This window comes from Lupinus angustifolius, chromosome LG08, assembly GCF_001865875.1.
Source record: "Lupinus angustifolius cultivar Tanjil chromosome LG08, LupAngTanjil_v1.0, whole genome shotgun sequence".
Taxonomy (NCBI): Eukaryota; Viridiplantae; Streptophyta; class Magnoliopsida; order Fabales; family Fabaceae; genus Lupinus; species Lupinus angustifolius.
Genome location: NC_032016.1, coordinates 9,757,562 through 9,776,426, shown reverse-complemented (window position 1 = coordinate 9,776,426; position 18,865 = coordinate 9,757,562). Strand labels below are relative to the sequence as shown.

Sequence of the window (18,865 nt, the reverse complement as noted above, 5' to 3'; positions counted from 1 at the left end):
TTTTACAGTTTAAACTACACTTTGCTCATTATACAAAATTAATGTTCTTGTAATAAACTTCAAGTGTCCTTATACTTCTTTTAATACAAATTTGTCTTATAAATAATATATTTTTGAAATTTAATTTATTACTTGGATTCAGATCCCTATTTTTATGGATTGACGTAGATTTTACAATTTTTTTGAGTTTTTATGTAACGTTTCTTATATTAAATTATTTTTCTTTAAAGAATATGACACAAAAATGATATATATCATAAAAAATAAGAATGTGAGTCGATTTTATGCCAATGGACACCCTAGTATCTATAAAACATAGATCTTAAAATCCATGACAAATTAATATAAGAGATGTGTACAAAAAAGGAAATTGGTTGGCCTATAACAAAAGCTTTTCACTCCTAATTGATCATAAATGAGATAAGCTCCTATACAAAAGGGATCTAATTACATAATTGAATATTGTTAATCAAACCCTCACATGATATTGTTGATAAAAATGAATGAAATACCAAACCAAAAACACTAGGCTGCTATTCTGGGAAAATATAAGGTTTCCTATCAAATATAAGCTTTGTAATGAATAAAAGAAAACCTAGACAACACCACAAGGTAGACAACACCACTTTCCAACTCGGGCGAAAAACCAGTCCACAGGATTTTGGTGGTCCTCCTCTCCGGGAGACGACGGAGTTGGCAGTGGTAGCTCATCAGGCAAATGGCGATGAAATGCATCAACTGCAGCGGCAACACCATCTTCATTTTCAATCAACTTAGCGATTTCCATAACTCGAGATTTCACCTGAACATTTATAATTTCATTAATTGTCAATATTGTTTTTGGATATACTATGGCAATGTTTGCAGAGCACAAGTACTACATTATGGAAGCATACAGCTACGCTAGCCTCCGCCGGTGCAACAAAGATAAATAACACTAAAAAACTCTTCTACCATGCATTAAATTCATGATGCTAAAAGATATAAAGACAGTGGAAGAGAATGGTTCATAGGTTATTACAACTTTCACATGAATCATACATATGTCTATGTTGAATAGGACTTAAGTTTCAATTTCGGGGCCAAAAGATTGATTTGAAAAGATTTATAACAGATGCTGCTACTTAATATGCCTTACTTTTAAACCCTTTATTATTATATGATTTCGATTATTCTTTGGCTGTTCAAGCGAGGATGGTAGGAATGGGATATCTTAAAAGCAGGATAAGCAGAATTTAAATTTACCTCTGGCTGGAGCATGAATTTTATGGCAGTTGATAAGTTCTCAACACTGAGCTGAGAAATTGGAATTGGAGCAGGTCCGAACTCTTTCTGATATATTCTATCTCCCCAAAAGAACTGGTCTCCGAAAAATGGAACTATGGTTGTTGGACACTGCAAGTTATGATATTCATATCAGAAAAGATGCAACACTGAAATAATGTCATTAAAATCTTGAGACATTATTGAACATTACCCCTGCTTTTAATCCCGCAGCTGTGGTTCCAGCTCCACCGTGATGAACCTACAATTTTGTTCCAAAACATCTTCCAGTAAGTTCAAAGAAATATTAGAGAAATTCCGTAAAGAAAACTAGCCCCCGTTCTATGGGAAGACTAAGTGGTTTGAAGTTTGAGCTGCTGGCAATTGATGAAGCCCTCAGACACAGTCTAGAGCATTTTCTTTTGTTCCCAAAGAAAGCCAAACAAAAATATTAATTGAAACTCACCACGGCAGAACATTGAGGAAACAGCCAATCATGTGGACATTCCTCCAGAAGGAAAACGCTGTCAGGAACTTCTGCGACTGCATATCGTAAGTGAAACTAATGTAATGGGCACCACATATTTTAGTCATTCAATCACTCAAACAAATAACAGAACATGAAACCAGAAATTAATTATAACTTCGTCAACAACAAGAGTGTCAATGAGTCAAAATTAAATTTGAAATATAATACTTACAATTGCCTAGATTGCCCCAACCCCGGTCAATAATTCCGCGTTGTTCTGTAATCTTTAGTGCCTCCAATATAACATCTGTTGTTCGTTGAGGATCTTCAAGTGGCTGATAAAGTAAAAGACATTTTCATTTAGAGGTCTTCAAACATTCATTTCTAAATATTTGCTGATGTCAAGGCATACAATGTCAAGTCCACTAGCTTATGAGCATACATGAAATTGTTATTCATGAAATTATATATGATTACACTATTCTATTATAAGTGCAAATCCTTTCTATAGTTCAATATGAATATATGATTATTATGTCCATTGTACGCAATCTAGAATACAAATATTCACATTGCCCAAGCACTATCTGCACTTACTTTTCCTTTTCCTTTCAGTTGAAAGACTATAAAGACAAGAATTTTCATCTGAAATTCTGAAAGTAAGTGGTTTATTTCAATATAACAGTACTCAGATTTCCTAGCTCCTATTACCTTGCATGCAAAATTGCGTCAGGCTTTATTTGCTTGAAGTAAAAGCTTGATCCTCTAAGAATGTAATAAATATTACGACTAAATTGTAGTGAGGTCCATAACATCCAAAACAGAAAAGTTCAATTTACAAAAGACAAAAGTTATTTATCATATCTAAATTCATGATAAAATAACTCATAGTTCAAGTGAAATTACCATACCATGCTTCCAAACCCAAAATAAATAGGAGGTGGTCCTTTTTGAATCCATTGGACAAAATCTTCCCGTGGTTGATACTTTGATTGAAGATTCAAGAAACAATAGCCAACAACATCAACTAAGGGACCCCAGTCTGCAAATTTGTTATATGTCATTAGTTCTTGCAACTCACTTGGGACACTAAGCAAAACATGTCTACCATGTATTATCAAAGACCAACCGTTCCAAAACCTTGACTTGTTAGAGACAGATAGTGTATCATGATTTATGATAGAGGATTATGGCATATTTCGATCCATGTAGCTGACCCCACCTAGCAGGATTAAGGCTTGTTATTGTTGTCTTTGTTGTGGTTTTTGTTGCTGTGGTTGTTGTTGTTGACAGATAGTGTATTACCAAAGAAAATAACTTGATGCATTCCATACATAATACAGTGAACTCTCTTTAAAGAGAGAATCTAAAGTTGAAGTTTTCCTTGACAAAACTATATAATATTTAATTTCAGCAGATAACTTTATAAACTAACAAGTCAAGGTTTTAGGACTGAATGTTCTAGCTCAAAGCAAATCAAAGTCAACTTTGCATCTAAGCCTATTTTAGAAACTAACAAGTACTGAATTGATATCCTACTCCAATGAATTAAATGATAAAAGGATTGCTCATAAAAAGAAAGTACTAAGAGGACATAAGATGATATGACTATTGATTACATCATACCACTTGGTTTTGGAACAACATGAGGACTCCACATATAGCCAGTTGGTAAATGCGATATTGATCCACGGTACATGCTGAAGTAGGCAATATGAGCAAGCTTCAATTTCCTTTTTCTGAAGTCATTGATAATTCCTCGGATCCCCCACCATATTAGTAGATCCACGATTATATAGGACAGCTACATACAACAAGGAAATATTGAAACAGGTTCATTGATAAAGGAGTTCCACAATTCATTCACAAGAGAATCAAAGTCAGATCACAAAATATTGTTTCAAAAAAGTGCATACCCAATTTCCAGCACTTCGAGGAACACGTGCGAAGGGGTGTGAGAACTCATATGTTGGCCTAATATTTGACAAAAAATGTACATGACCTCACAAAGTGAATAAAAAGGGAAGATACATAAATGGTGCAGTTGTTCCTGAATCCTGATTGTAATTATAACAAGAAATTTGTACTGTATGAAAACTTCAAATCAAGAATTAGAAAGTTCTGCATACTTTGTTATGAAACCTCATCTTTCTAAGATATAAAAACTGTCTGTTATAACAATTTAAACTCACGTCCAAGGCATTGTGAAGAAGATGTGAATGGGCACACCAAGGGCTTCAGCAACATGTGCATGTCCTGCAAGCCATAAGGTCAGATATAATTCTAAATAAGTCACGACCAGACAAACTTGCAAACAATTATGAAATAAAAAATAACAATTCTGCCCCTGAATATGGGAAATAAACTCACAAGAAATACCATTACACTCAAATGCTTTGAGTTTGAGAGCCCCTGAGTTTCATACTTCAACATTGCTAGTTAACTTTTAGGTCGAAATTCTTCCTTTCCATTTCTACATATTAGCTCACACATTTACCCCATTTGCCTTTTCACTTATTTGTGGTCAAAACTACTTCTCTTTATTTGTATTTATCTCCATCACAAGGAATAATATAAATATCCATTTGGATAATAATTTTCCTGTTTGGATAATAATTTACCAATCGTTCTATCGCCAAATTGATTACTTGAAAGATCTATTTTTTCTTTATTTTATACTCCTTAACCCGGATCAAAGGAGATATATGCTCAATCCCAAATTAATGTTTTGTGAGTGTTTTGAATTACTAGTATGTGCATGAGCAAAATGCAAAATTTCCAATGCACTTTAATCTGTAAATATCAAGTAGCCAAGCGTGACTGAAATATCAGGGGTCAATCATTTGAACAGGTTTGGTACAAATAATGACTCTAACAAGATATATCAAGATATATTAGAGAATAGTGAGAAATGTAACTGAATTTGTTACATTTCATTGATAACAAATTCAATTACATTTCTCTAATAAGATCATAAACATTGCTAAGCTCTATCATCAAGGTAACAGAAATAAGTTCTACTCTACTGGTAAACATAGAGTAGTCTTAAGGTTAATGATAGAGCAACCAAAATTCATACAGGCAAAGCCTGTGATATGATTGTTATGTTACAATACGAGAACTACCAGCAATTAAAAGCTTAAAAGAAAAAGCAACCGGAAGAAATACACAATACAATATCTTCTAACCACTAACCATATGCAGGAGGATTGGCAATAATAGCCTGAGCTCTAAAAGGAACACCGGTTTCTAAATCAGCAGCTGTGCATGCTGGAAGAAGGGAATCAATAATTGCATTCAGCTGCTTCCTTTGGACAGATATTTCAGCCGGGTCAGAAGGGATTAAACCTTTATTCCTCGCCATATCTATTATTGAATTAACTCATTTAATATATGGTTTTGTGCTTGTGCGATGAATAATAGTGAAGATGGAATAAGATTAAAGAAGAAATGCATTGTTGTTTTAGCACGTTTAAAAAAGAGAGAATGAGCCTGGAGTAGAACAGAGTCAGTGAGTCTGAGTCACAGCTTACAATATCAATCACGTCTAAGTTAGCTCGATATAGACTGAGCATTTTTATAAATGGCTATTGGACAGTGATGGAGAATGTAATGAGAACGCTTTTTAACATGATATTTAATTATTTTACAACTCCCATTAAAAAATTCATCAATACAAGGATTACTATCTTGGAATTAAATGTATTAAGAGTTTATTAAAAAAAATTGAGATTATAAGACTTTAACAATTCTGTTTCAGTGGAGTATGTTTTACTCTTGTGATTTATGGGGATTGAAGTTACTTTGCCTCCATAGTATATAAAAAAGAATATTAATGAAGGTTTTCGTTTTATTCGGTTTAATCATCTCTCCTCTCTTAACCCTACAATACTAGTGGCTATCTAAGATGCTTGGATTGTATTTGAAATTCTTGTTCCATTACCTGATATTTAATGTTTCAAGGTAGTTACTGTATCATACATCCATATCCATTTAAGATCCATTTTAGGTCCATATTGAAGTATTTATTTTACATTTGACTCTATTCTTAACACTTAAAAATTTGGGCAATCCATTAGAAAAGTATTCAATAAAATCTTTGAGTTGGCCTTTTCAGAAATCACTCTAGAGCAATTACGCAAATTCAAGCATCATGAGATATCAGTTCATTGCAGTGTGTTTTCAAATCTAAACACAGATTACATAGGTGGGAAGGGACTAAAAGAGGGTCAAAAGTGAAGTTACGCAAAAAGTACAAGCAGACTGGAAGAGAAATAGTAGATATTAATGAAAATATTAAAAAGGAATCACTTACATCCTGCCAATACACGAGGATCACCACCGAGAGGATAGAAATCTACACCAGTTGACTTTACAAATGTGTTGAAATTAGCATGTGTTGCCAACCTAACACGATGACCATACTCCTGCAAAAGAAAACATTGGTTCATCTCTGGGAGTAAAAAAGTATGAACTAAAGAAATGACTACTGAGATGTAAAATTCAATAACAGTAGTTAAAAATAAAATTAAAAAATTGCATCCTTTCAGACAGATCATTAGTACAAAATGTTGTGAACAAAGCTAGGGGTTTTCAACCTGGAAAAATAAAGATTCTAAGACAATTTGACCAAAACTAGGCCCCATTTGTGTAGATTCTTTTCATAAAAATGGTGTATTATAAAAAAAAAATCATTTTTGACATTTATATCCTTTTTTTGTTGGACTTTACTCAAAACTTTCATCTGAAAGGGCAGAAATTCAACTTTGAGGCTCATAAAAAAGTTTGTGCCAGCAAAAGGTATTTGGGGAATCACATTTTTGAGAACCCTAAACAAACTGAAACTTCAAAAGAACAGAACAAGTCCTTCAAAAATTTTATTAGAGAAATCTTATCAAGAACTTCAGTTCGGAGTAGTTATCACCAATGCCCAATCACCCATATAACAAGTTGTGAAGATACCAATGTGTTACAAACCGTAAAAGCTCTTTTAGCAATGTTAAATGAATGTTACCAACTTAAATGAATGTTACCAAATAGCAGATTCTACTAGTTAGGGGGCATTAATTGGTGCATAGCAAATGCAATACCAGAGACATTTACACCATACAACATACGAGTGAACAATAAAAGAAATCATAATGATTTAATAATACAATTCTAGCGTGCAACCATATAAATCAAATGAAAATATTCAAACATGCCTGAAGTCTCTTTGCAATGGCCAAAAAAGGTTGTACATCGCCTCTAGTTCCAACCACAAGCATGACAATTTGTAACCGTGGAACTGAACTTTTTGATTCAGAAGTAAGACTTTCACTCACTGTTGACTCTTCAAAAGATTGGAGCTCAAGTAACTCTGAAACAGATGTACTTCTTTCTAGATCAACTTTAACAGTTCCATCACTTTGTATCCTCACTAGCTTATCAATCAGTTCTTGCTAAGAAACAAGACAAGAAAGTGTTATGTCCATGGAAATAATTTGGAAAGTCTAATGCATACATCACAGATACAGGCCACAGTGTCAAGAACAGAGCTTTAAAGGCAAAACCAGTTAGCCACATTTTTCAAATACACCAGCCACGTGCCCAGAGCCAAAAGAAGCAAAGGTTCTTCAGAATTAGACAAGCTATTAGAGTTCACCATGGGCAGAAAAGGAAACAAGATGAAGAGTTTAAATATCTAGTATGTGCAAATGAGCACCTAAGAAGTAATAAGGACTAAGGAGTGGTAATATTTACTTAAATTACCATATATCTGAATACTAGGTCACTAGAGAGTGGAGAGACCACAGTAAACAAAATTGCAAGGCTGCAACTCAACATGAATATATCCAATATGCAAAATAAATAATAGCACTCTTCTAGATTTGCATCTTCGGGAGGAGATTGAACAGAACAGGCAGACAGATATTAAAGGTATAACTTATCCGATTAGAATAAAAACATATGAGCACAAGTTAAAACTTAAAACCATGCCCATATAGTAATGCTTGTGTCTACCTTCTCACGCTCTGACAGCCTGTCCAGTATATCATGCCTTGGGAACCTCCTCTTCTCTGTCATTGATCTAGAAACCTTAATCTCATTGTCGGCTATAAGTGGATTTCTCTCAGCTCCAATAGGTGCTGTGAAGGAATGCTCCAAAACTACATGAACAGAGTTCAACATTACAAAACATATTTAAAAGAAGCAAGTTAGAAACAATAGTTCAAGGGGGCAAGACATTCAACATTTAACCAAGGCAGGAAGTAGCATGCACTTAACCATTTTTAAAAGGAGATAAAGTGATGGCAGTTGAAAATAGTTCAATTAAATTGGCCTTTCTAAATTTAAAGACAGTGGAAGCTATATACATCACAAAATTGAAAGTGGCTATTTGGATAAGGCATCTGGAGAGGCAAATAACTAGACCCGACAGATAAGTGATAAATGCATAAAGGCTTTTGAAGAAGAGGCCTAGTGAAGTAACATTTCTTTTTTCCTAAATCTTGGTACCAAATCCTATAGAACCGTGACACTTTTTTGTATACAACCCATGACATATTTACTACATATACATTCTTCTTCATCTTCCCATTGTTCGCTTGAAAGGAAAAAGTAATAAAGTCCACGACATTCGATATAGTTAAACAATAAGCTATACCGAGCCAAATGCCAGAGGTGGAGCCGGGTAGTGGGCAGAGGAGAACACCTGTCCACCCTGACCACTCCTTGCCCCTTCAAATCTGTTCCCTTCTCCATTTTTCAACTTATGTTTATCCTCATGTGTGCCCCTCTCAATTTCACACACTGCTCCATTTTTCCCTTCTTCATTCTGTACTTCTTTATTTTCGCAATTATTAAGCATGCATAGGATAACAACAAAAACCCATCACATAGTTCAATTCTTAACCAACAATACAACAAGAACAACAAACACAAATCAGAAATCATTAGCTTCCTAACAGAAAAAACTAACTTTGACAAAGAGCTTTTGAACACAAACCTCTTCGTGGTGGCGAAGAAACTCGCGACGAATTCTGAGCCGTATTTGCCTCGACATCTCGGGCCTCCTTAGAATAAGCTGAATCAAAATTTCCATGTTGAGAGCTGATGCCCACTGTGATCAAATCATCATAATCCATTTGTCTGAGATATTTATTGTGTTAGGTATAAAAACCTTATTGTTCTAACTCTTGTTTGGACAAATATTGAATCCAATTACTACTTACCATCCCCAGAATCAGTGTTTTCAATTCATTACAGAGAACCTGATTCTGAAAAGTTGGTAAGTAAGTGGGGCTAGGTGAGTAACGAATATATAATATTAGTATTAATTTAGAGAAGAAGTAGCACGCACCCAGTAATAATTGAAGCAGAAAGAACGTTCAGAAACAGTAAAGGTGGAATCTTTTTGAAACTACAAACTCCGAAACCGAATTGAAGTGTGTGTAGTTCACGAGAACTAGTTAAAGGCAAAAGAAAAGAAAAGAAGAGGAAATGGTAAAAGAAATAGCGTGAAATCAATGACGTTATTTACGGTGGAAGTAAATTTAGAAAGAGATTTCGAATATTCAATTACAGTCTTGGGAAGAGAAGTAGTTGGTTTCGACAAAGGATGTTAATTGCTGCGGAAAATATCAAACAACAGGTCAACAAGTTTAACTAATTTTGTATTTTTTTTTGGTTTCGCGCAGGTATCCTCGCACTGTAATGGAGGTATAGGTTGAGGCTAATTCTCCCAACGAACATTTTTTCATCCACAAGACTTGAACTCAGGTTTTTTGCTTAAAATGAATCAAACATGTACCATTTGAACTAATTTTCGTTGCTTAACTAATTTTGTATAAAGCACTACACACTATTATTTATTTATTTTCCTTTTTTTATTAATTAAAACAATATATTTATATATATATATATATATATATATATATATAAATATATTGTTTTAATTAATAATCCAACAATATGTTAATTGTGAATGGCAACAAACTTGATAAACAATTTGTTGATTCAAGGTTTTAATTTATTCTTGCCAAAAATACTTACATATCCAAAAATGATTAATTATTTACCTATTAAATAAAATGATATTATTTGTTATACAAAAAAATTCTACTTGATTAAAATTTACAATTTATATAAACAATTACAACAACAAAGTAGAGAACTTTAATTCTAATAGGTGATGGTAATCAAGCTACATATTTCATATCATAAATCATGTTTTTGACAAAAACTTTGATATATAATTTTTCACCTATGATTTTTTTATTCCTCTTTTCATCTACTAGCATAATTTGAAGTGAACAAATTGAAATTCAAGTCTTTAATTATCAAGCTATAAATGAGCATGATCTGCCACACTATAAGTTTGGTAGCATATGATATTTGAGTGAGCTGCTACTGACATTATTATATTATATCATATTATAAAACCTGAAGCAATAATTAAAATTGAATTAATAAGCATATAAAGACATCGTAAGTATTTTCTACATTGTCAACAAATCATTCATTATTCGTTTACTCAAAAGTAATAACAGTAATACAAAAGCAATGGTAGATGAATAAACTGACATTATAAAATACTTTACAATATCAATACATAGATTTTAAACTATCCTGTCAACAATATTTTATACCAGACGTGAATTAAGTTGGTGAAGGTTTTGGTCTCTATGTGTTGCTTAAGTTGAGACCCCAAATTCCTAAATCACAGAACCCTAGGATCCACAAAATCGAAGAATACCTAATCATCATACTTTGATGACGATGGCGTCATCCAAGCCAATGATGATGTCGTCTTCCAATTCCAGAAAATCTAGATCACCTTCTCCAAATCCCCAATTTCCCACCACCAATTTCATCCCCATTTCCGATTCCACCTTCTTCGACCCTTCTCCTCCTCCGTCCTCCAGAACCGTCGACGACGTCTGGCGGGAGATCGTCGCCGGCGACGGGAAACCGGAGTGCAAGGAGGAGAACCCCGACGATGATTTGATGACCCTAGAGGACTTTCTCATGAAAGCGGGTGCAGTGGGTGAAGACGAGGTTGGGGGTGATGACGATGATGATGATGGTGAAGTGAAGATGCCAATGCCGTTAACTCAGAGTTTGAGTAGTGGTGCAAGCATGTTTGTGTATGATCCAGTGTATCAGAGTGGTGGAATGGAGAGTTTGGAGGTGATTGGGTTTGGGAATGGAGTGGACGGTGGTGGTGGTGGTGGTGGAAGTGGAGGGAGGGGGAAGAGGGGACGTTCGGTTTCGGAGCAGTTGGATAAGGCGGCGCAACAGAGACAGAAGAGAATGATTAAGAATAGAGAATCTGCTGCTAGGTCAAGGGAACGCAAGCAGGTATATATAGATATCTTCATATCTCAATCTCGTGTTTGTCGTAGGTTCGAGTCGTGGAATAATGCAAGATAAGACTGCTTACTATGACCACATAGTAATGTGAGTTATATCACTAGGTAGGTTGCCATTTATTGTTGGATGTATTGATAATGTAGATTTTTGTTGTTTTTGTGAATTTCAGGCTTACCAGGTTGAATTGGAGTCACTGGCGGTTAAACTAGAGGAAGAAAATGACAAGCTCATGAAGGAGAAGGTACTCTATTTGTTTTGTTCCTCGTACACTTCCGTACGAACTGCCAATGTTTCCCTGCTGTGTTGTTTTGTAATTATGACATTAAGTTTTGCTTTGCTTTGATTTTGTTGTTGGACCATTGCTGTGCTGATTTTCAATTCTCATATGCTTTTGACTTGGTTGTGTGTATGTTACTGTTTTCAGATATAAGGTTGAAGGACTCTTAGATGACCTTCATTTTACCATTTATATGCTCTATGATTAATTTTTTGGCCACAGTATTCCCAGAAACAATTTCAACTGCCTGTAGTGGGATTCATTCCATGTACATGCGGGAAGCTATTTTGCTTCAGCAAGTACTCAAGTAGTAGTACTGATAATATAAGGATTATGTCAATATATGCTTTACAGTCTAGCATATTTACCAAACGTACTTCAGAGTGCTGCCTCTGAGATTGGTGCGTCGTTCTAAGTTTTTGAATTATTGAAAGTAAGCTGTATTAGCAACACTCAGGATTTCTGTGACACCTCCCTGGTTATAATTATTATTCTCACTGGTGTCTGTAGAATTAATGACTGTTTGGCGAACATTATTAAGATAGCTTGGACTTTTCCACCCTGAAATATCAATGTTTCCTTCATTGATTGTTCAAATCAGTGTTACATTGATTGTGTATTGCGACTTTTCCCATTATGCGGTATGCACCATGGGGGAGAGGGTAGACTTAGTTGTTTTTCTATTTAGGATTTTCTTAGAAAGTTAGAATTGGATCACTACTAACAAACTTCAAAGTATGATATTAAATCTGCTCTCTACCAAGCAAGAAATCTTTTCTTTGGTTAGGAAAAATATGTCTCTCACTCTCTCAGAATTTGGTCTCTGTACCTGTCATGCTACCTATGACTGAGGTACGGACTCCCTATTTTAGTCCCAATAAGTGCTATTATGCCTGTTTTTATTGCTACTATGTATGAGTTTGGAATGCTGCTTTCAGCATTTTTGGTCTCAAACGGCCCATGTTTTGGAATTAATGTTTCCAGTACATGGAACATAAGGGATTTGGGCATTCCACGAAACACATTCAAATTTTGTATGTCTCGTGCTCATTTTATCCTTCAGATTTTATCAATCTCTTACGAAAGATATTCTTGTGCAGGCTGAGAAGAGAAAAGAAAGGTACAAGCAGGTAAGGATTGTCCTTATGTTAGTTTGTGCAAAACCTTTTGGTAAAAATATTTATGAGTAGCTAATTGCTTCAAATAAATTCTTCCATAGTTGATACCTTATCCTAAGGCTACTTGCTACTAACAGAATATGTGGCAGTTAGTCAATGTTTCTTCTAGACTCATTGCTGTTGCAGCATGGTTGGTAATTAGTCATGATTGTACATATTTTCATTGATTCATGAAATTAATACTTTCCTCTCGCAACAGAAAAAAGCAGGGGCAGTCTTCCATTAAGATTGCTTGTATATAATATTGGATATGAGATATATCAAGGGTTAAGCAAGTTAACTGAATTCTCCATAGGAGATGCAAAAAAAAAATATATTGCCAAGTATGGTATTCAGCCAAGTTCTTTGTATCGCAAAGTTTGCAAGCGTTGAATTTTTATTCACCAGCTTATCTCTGGAAACAAATATACATTTGTAAAGTATATGTTAGCTCAGAAAGTAATCAGGTCACTACTGACCTGGTTTGTTTTTTGTGCAGCTTATGGAAAAATTAATCCCTATTGTGGAGAAGCGAAGGCCACCACGTTTACTTCGCAGGGTTCGCTCCTTGCAGTGGTAGATCAAATTCACTAGTGGTGCAAGATGTAAACTGAAGATTCCACCAATGATGTTGATACTGATGGGGAAATAATAATATGGTCACATTATTCTTCATCTATTTAAATTAAAGGTCAAAATCCAACGGTTAGTCTAGATCCAAGCAGCAATATGTATGGAATTGGAAATTGTAGTTTAGAAGGTAAGTAGGCATCTTGGCCTCTCTCCTGCGCATAATGCACATGTATTACTAGAAGACCAACTGGGACTTAGACTAGCATATAATGTAGTGGTGGTTTATTTTTGTACTATTAAGGGCATCTCACCAGTACTCTCTTTCGGAGTGTGTGACTATCCTTCCCAACAAATATCATTCACAGGAATCGGACATTTGACATTTGGTCTAGTACTTACATGGAGATTCAATGAGTCATTGGACCATTAGACTAACGTCTCGTTGGAAATGTAGTAATGGTGTAGAGAGATGTTTAAGATGACCTCCAAATTGGACACTGGCTTGTTGAAAAGTACCAATTTGTGGTCTCCTTGTTGTGAAAAAAAATAGTGATTTTCAATTTTTTAAATTCCCACATGCCTCTTTTGTTGTTGGTAGGAAAATTCTAACTCTTTACTCGGCTACTCCTCTTAGAAAACCCTCTTTAATTTCAGAGAACTATTGTGAAACATATAGCTAACTTCAAAATGATCTAATTTATATAAAATACATTTTTTCTCTCGTCCTGATTATTTTATGTTTGGGTGGTATTTTTAAGATATCTGGTTTTGCCTATATGAATTTGCTTTATTTTTTCTTATAGTTACATTAGATTACAAGCAGAAAAGGGATACCTTGAGAGTTGGAGTATTAATGTATACATCGAAGTATATGAGCACCAAGGAAAAAGATTTTGAATTGAAAAATGAAACCAACATTGATTGCAGCCTTATAATCACAAAACTAACCATTTTAGAATTATAATCCCCATCATCAAAACCCAAATAAAATATCATAAACCATCCTAATACTAATTTGGACCATGTCATTTCTTCAATCATTATATTATAATACTAATTTCTATGGGGTCTTGGCTAGGACTCCAAAAGATCTCAAAATTGCTACAACTAAAAAAACCATTAAAACAAAAAAATTAGATTTCCCTCAGGACATTAACCTGAATTTCAAGGTTGGAATGATCATCAGCCATTTGTAATCTGAAATTAATCCTTTTGGTCCCAGCCTCCATTGATCTATTATATTTATCTTCAAAGCAGTATAAAAAAAATGAAGATTTAAACAATATGAATAAATTCCTGTTATAATAAACAAACACCTGCATAGATAAATCCTTGGAAAATATGTGAAATGTTAAGATTGCCTTAATTCATTTGACCTGGTTGCCACACTCATCTTTTGTTTCATCTCGGTCTATCTACTATCTTAATAAGAATGCAAAGGGTAGGTATTATTACCATAATAACTATCAAACTAGTTTCAGCCTCTAGGTCTTTAATAAACTAAATTATATTTTCCACTTAGAAAATTAATCTCAAATCACAGCTTGATAAGAGAGGAAAGAAGAACAAAAAATACTCACATATTAACATAATAATTGATGGATGGCTAAGTTCATCAAGCATTATGTACATAATTGTCAAAATCACATTTTTTTTATGATGACCAAATAGATCCCCTTGTTTTCTTACCTGAGAAAAAAATAAAAAATTATGTATTGATACATTATCCCCAAATAATATTTAGTCATAATTGACTCTTCAAAGAGTAATTTAATGAATAATGAATGATACAGTGATTGTGATAAATATTTACACCGACAGTACATAGATATTACAATCTGCTTTTACTTTTGCAACTTTATATTATTTTTGTTAATATTATATAATGAGGTGGGCTATAGATTTTGTAAATTGAGATTAGGCCCATAGATACCGAAAAGCCCGGGCCCATAAAATAAACCGAAAGGGCCAAATGGTTATATAAAGACACAAAATAGTTAGGGTTTTAGATTCACTGCTTTTGAGCTTTCTCATTTCAGTAGCCGCAGGAGCAACTTCAGGTTTTCCTTTTCTCTCACAATATTCACATTCTCATTTTCTTATTTCAATTCATTTTTATCAATTCCATTTCAACTATAATGATTTGTTTTTATAACGAGATTCAATGTTTTCTTTGTTCCTCTGTTGTTTTCATCTAGCTATGTTTATAAGTGTAACGATTTGTTTGTGAAGTGTTATCTCGAGTGAATTACTAGTTTGTTGTTCTCATTCTTCGTCCAAATTAAATAGATTATACATTTTTTAATTATTACTTTGATTATTTGTTTGTTTAGGAGAGGAAGAATGTCTCACAGGAAGTTTGAACACCCAAGGCACGGTTCTCTTGGATTTCTTCCAAGGAAGCGTGCTAATCGTCACAGAGGAAAAGGTACATTTTTCCATTCATTGTCCTTTCTTATATATCTGGTTTTATGATTTGTGGATTTGCAAATTAATTTTTTTATATGAAAACTGTGATGTTGGAAATGTTTTTTTCCTGTTGTTATCGAATAAGATATAGTTTTTAACCAGATTGTTTTACATAGGTTTGTTTTAATTAAGGGCATTTCACATTTAGTATTGAATATTGATTTGATTTTATGTTTTAACCTTATGATTATATATAATTTCACTCATGCAGTGAAGGCTTTCCCCAAGGATGACCAAACCAAGGCGCCAAAGCTTACTGCCTTTTTGGGTTACAAGGCTGGTATGACTCACATTGTTAGAGAGGTCGAGAAACCCGGATCCAGTAAGTTGTATTCTCTTTCGCTGATATTTAATCTGTTAAATGAATTTGTATGGTTTGTTTTCCCAATAATTATGTCTTAATTAAATGTCTTCACTTGTTATAAGTGGTGAAATAATTAACAATTTTGTATATAAAATTGATGTTTGTCTGTGTAAGTGTTTTCTCTCAATTTAAAGGAGCTCTGTCTCTGAGTTAATGACATGCTTTATATTTCTAGAATTGCCACACCCCTTGATTCATTTTGGTATTTGGAAAATTATATTGATAATAATGTTCTTGGAGTACTCTTTTACAGATAATTAAGCTCACTTGTATTTGTTCTCCTTCTGATGAATATCTTTATGGTGTCATGTCCTCTGTTTTTTTATTCTAATTCTGTGATATCTTTTAAATGTCAGAGCTTCACAAAAAGGAGACTTGTGAGCCTGTTACAATCATTGAGACCCCTCCAATGGTTGTTGTTGGTGTTGTTGGTTATGTGAAAACTCCCCGTGGTCTTAGAACATTGAACACAGTGTGGGCTCAACATTTGAGTGAGGAAATTAAGCGTAGGTTCTACAAGAACTGGAGCAAGTCCAAGAAGAAGGCATTTACCAAGTACTCAAAGCAGTATGAGTCTGAGGATGGAAAGAAAAACATTGAGCAACAACTTGAGAAAATCAAGAAGTATGCAACTGTTGTCCGTGTTTTGGCTCACACTCAGGTATCTTGACCATGTCAAATGTATTTGATTATTTTCTTTTTTGTATGCCTCATTTCAATGTATATAGTTTGCTTTTTATACTGAGTTTATTGTAAACTCTAGTATTTGTTCGTGTTTATGATGAGGATGATGATATTTTTGTGCTAACGCAGTGCTATAAAAATTGGTGCAATGAGCGGCACTTTCCACACGAGATTTCTGACTCTCACTTGTTCTAATTTCTATAATTTCTTTGAGCTGTCATGTTGTTTTAGAAATATATAGTAAAAAAAAAAGGAGACATGTAATTAGGGTTATTTGGTCAGCCAATGTTTTTTGTTGTATGTATACACCATTTTTGTATCCATACCAAAATTTACCTGTTCTTTTATTTTGCAGCTATTTGTAATACTGTCTGCTATTACCATGTATTTAGTATTATGTTATTATTTAAATATATTTCTAATATATTTGTGTCTGCCTACTTTTATCTCAGATCAGGAAATTGAAGGGTTTGAAGCAGAAGAAGGCCCATATCATGGAGATTCAGGTTAATGGTGGGACTATTCCACAGAAGGTGGACTTTGCATACAGCTTCTTTGAGAAGCAGGTTCCTATTGATGCTGTGTTCCAGAAGGATGAGATGATTGACCTCATTGGTGTGACCAAAGGTAAGGGTTATGAAGGCGTGGTTACCCGTTGGGGTGTCACCCGTCTTCCCCGTAAGACTCACAGGGGTTTGAGGAAGGTTGCCTGTATTGGTGCATGGCATCCGGCTAGAGTTTCTTTCACTGTGGCTAGGGCTGGTCAGAATGGATACCATCACAGAACTGAATTGAACAAGAAGATCTACAGGCTTGGAAAAGTTGGACAAGAGTCTCACGAAGCTGTCACTGATTTTGATAGGTCAGTGACTCACTGATTAACAACTACGGTCACTCATTTTTTCTCATTCATTTTTTCTCATTTTTTCTCTTTCTTTGTGCTATAGGACTGAGAAGGACATTACTCCAATGGGTGGGTTCCCTCACTATGGTATTGTGAAGGATGATTATTTGATGGTGAAGGGTGGCTGTGTTGGTCCTAAGAAAAGGGTTATTACACTTCGCCAATCGTTGCTTAAGCAGACTTCTCGTCTTGCATTGGAGGAGATCAAGCTCAAGTTCATCGATACATCTTCGAAGTTTGGGCATGGTCGCTTCCAGACAACAGAAGAGAAGCAAAAGTTCTTTGGTCGCCTCAAAGCTTAATTGGGATGGAAATATATGCTTGAACTTAGCAATATTATATTTTGTTACCATCTTTTAAAACTTTCTAGTGTTTTCCTTTCATGTTTGTAAGTCATGGATAATTTTGGTTGTTGAGTATTTCTTTTATGTTGGTCGAATCTTTCAACAAGGTGGAGTTGTACTCCAAGTACTTACAACTTTTGTTTCTTTATTATATCGTTCTGCACCTTCTCTTATACTCTTGCATTTTATTCTATATGCATGTATGCTGGGTTTTTATTTCCCTTGTCATGAGATAAGAATATGATTGAGTAATGAGGAAGAAATGGAGACACATTCTAGAGTTAGTATTGCTAAGATAACCTTTGTTTTTTTTACGGATGAAATAAAAATGTAGTCAAGGGAATGAAAAAGGTTAAATATTTTTAGCAAATGATAATGGACTTTTTCAAGTACTAAACTTGAATCTTGTCTCTTGATGTAATATTTTATTTTGGACTCTTATTTATAAAAAAATATTATTTTTTTATGTTCACCAAATTATGAGTAGTTATTAAAAATGTATAAATCAAATTGAAATACTATTAACTATACACCCATGGATTTGATGATTTTTCCTTTCACTTTTGCGTGCAAAATTTTCCATGTGAATCCCGAATAACTAATAAAATTTCCAGGTTAATTCTAGCATTTACTCTTCTTTCTCTGCTTTTTGTTTAAATTCAAATGTAGGTGAAAATTTGGTTTATGTATCTAAATAGATCCTATTTTTACATAAGAATCCCTGGATTGTTCCATTCCATTTAGGCTTAGGCATAATGGGACATGTATATACAAAATCATTTCATAAAAGAACCTCAAATTAGTAAGCAAGAAGCAATTCCCAGTTCTAATTTTCATTGGATAAAATAAACTAGGTTAAGGTTAATAAAGAGTGTAGGAAGATTGCTATTTTTTGCTTTCAGACTATAATCTTATAAATTGTAATCATAAATAAAATATAATGATAATCTATTTTGTCTACAAACACATATAATATACCATATTCATTATGCACAAAGAAATTGAGG

General features: G+C 34.0%; 3 protein-coding genes across 6 annotated transcripts; 2 read left to right on the top strand and 1 right to left on the bottom strand.

The window, feature by feature from the left end:
- On the bottom strand, positions 323 to 9,347 carry LOC109354964 (sterol 3-beta-glucosyltransferase UGT80B1). 3 transcript variants are annotated; one of them, XM_019597822.1, is made up of 15 exons: positions 9,075 to 9,347; positions 8,694 to 8,863; positions 7,736 to 7,881; positions 6,937 to 7,173; positions 6,048 to 6,159; positions 4,928 to 5,098; positions 3,925 to 3,988; positions 3,649 to 3,706; positions 3,359 to 3,536; positions 2,644 to 2,774; positions 1,965 to 2,067; positions 1,730 to 1,806; positions 1,478 to 1,525; positions 1,246 to 1,395; positions 323 to 802 (listed from the first exon to the last, which is right to left on the bottom strand). In XM_019597822.1, the coding sequence occupies exons 2-15, from the start codon at positions 8,857 to 8,859 to the stop codon at positions 596 to 598; spliced, it is 1,848 nt and encodes a 615-aa protein (XP_019453367.1). In that variant the 5' UTR covers positions 8,860 to 8,863; positions 9,075 to 9,347; the 3' UTR covers positions 323 to 595. The 3 variants fall into 3 exon arrangements, with proteins under 3 accessions (XP_019453367.1, XP_019453369.1, XP_019453368.1); XM_019597824.1 differs by having other exon boundaries at positions 8,721 to 8,834; positions 9,075 to 9,346; XM_019597823.1 differs by lacking the exon at positions 9,075 to 9,347 and having other exon boundaries at positions 8,694 to 9,047.
- On the top strand, positions 10,365 to 13,670 carry LOC109354599 (G-box-binding factor 4-like). The gene is made up of 4 exons (XM_019597211.1): positions 10,365 to 11,074; positions 11,256 to 11,327; positions 12,464 to 12,493; positions 13,020 to 13,670. The coding sequence occupies exons 1-4, from the start codon at positions 10,487 to 10,489 to the stop codon at positions 13,098 to 13,100; spliced, it is 771 nt and encodes a 256-aa protein (XP_019452756.1). The 5' UTR covers positions 10,365 to 10,486; the 3' UTR covers positions 13,101 to 13,670.
- Positions 15,044 to 18,029, top strand: LOC109354597 (60S ribosomal protein L3-1). 2 transcript variants are annotated; one of them, XM_019597203.1, is made up of 6 exons: positions 15,044 to 15,153; positions 15,427 to 15,521; positions 15,774 to 15,884; positions 16,283 to 16,587; positions 17,063 to 17,472; positions 17,558 to 18,029. In XM_019597203.1, exons 2-6 carry the CDS (start codon positions 15,437 to 15,439, stop codon positions 17,814 to 17,816), a joined length of 1,170 nt encoding a protein of 389 aa, XP_019452748.1. In that variant the 5' UTR covers positions 15,044 to 15,153; positions 15,427 to 15,436; the 3' UTR covers positions 17,817 to 18,029. The 2 variants fall into 2 exon arrangements, with proteins under 2 accessions (XP_019452748.1, XP_019452749.1); XM_019597204.1 differs by lacking the exon at positions 15,044 to 15,153 and having other exon boundaries at positions 15,409 to 15,521.

Coding starts and splice junctions, on each gene's coding strand:
- LOC109354597 (XM_019597203.1), top strand. CDS start 15,437: ATGTCTCACAGGAAGTTTGAACACCCAAGGCACGGTTCTCTTGGATTT. Junction 16,588..17,062: donor GTGTTTTGGCTCACACTCAG/GTATCTTGACCA, acceptor CTTTTATCTCAG/ATCAGGAAATTGAAGGGTTT. Junction 17,473..17,557: donor GCTGTCACTGATTTTGATAG/GTCAGTGACTCA, acceptor TTTGTGCTATAG/GACTGAGAAGGACATTACTC.
- LOC109354599 (XM_019597211.1), top strand. CDS start 10,487: ATGACGATGGCGTCATCCAAGCCAATGATGATGTCGTCTTCCAATTCC. Junction 11,075..11,255: donor GGTCAAGGGAACGCAAGCAG/GTATATATAGAT, acceptor TGTGAATTTCAG/GCTTACCAGGTTGAATTGGA. Junction 11,328..12,463: donor ACAAGCTCATGAAGGAGAAG/GTACTCTATTTG, acceptor ATTCTTGTGCAG/GCTGAGAAGAGAAAAGAAAG.
- LOC109354964 (XM_019597822.1), bottom strand. CDS start 8,859: ATGGATTATGATGATTTGATCACAGTGGGCATCAGCTCTCAACATGGA. Junction 2,068..2,643: donor ATTTTGGGTTTGGAAGCATG/GTATGGTAATTT, acceptor TTACTTTATCAG/CCACTTGAAGATCCTCAACG. Junction 803..1,245: donor AATTCATGCTCCAGCCAGAG/GTAAATTTAAAT, acceptor ATAAATGTTCAG/GTGAAATCTCGAGTTATGGA.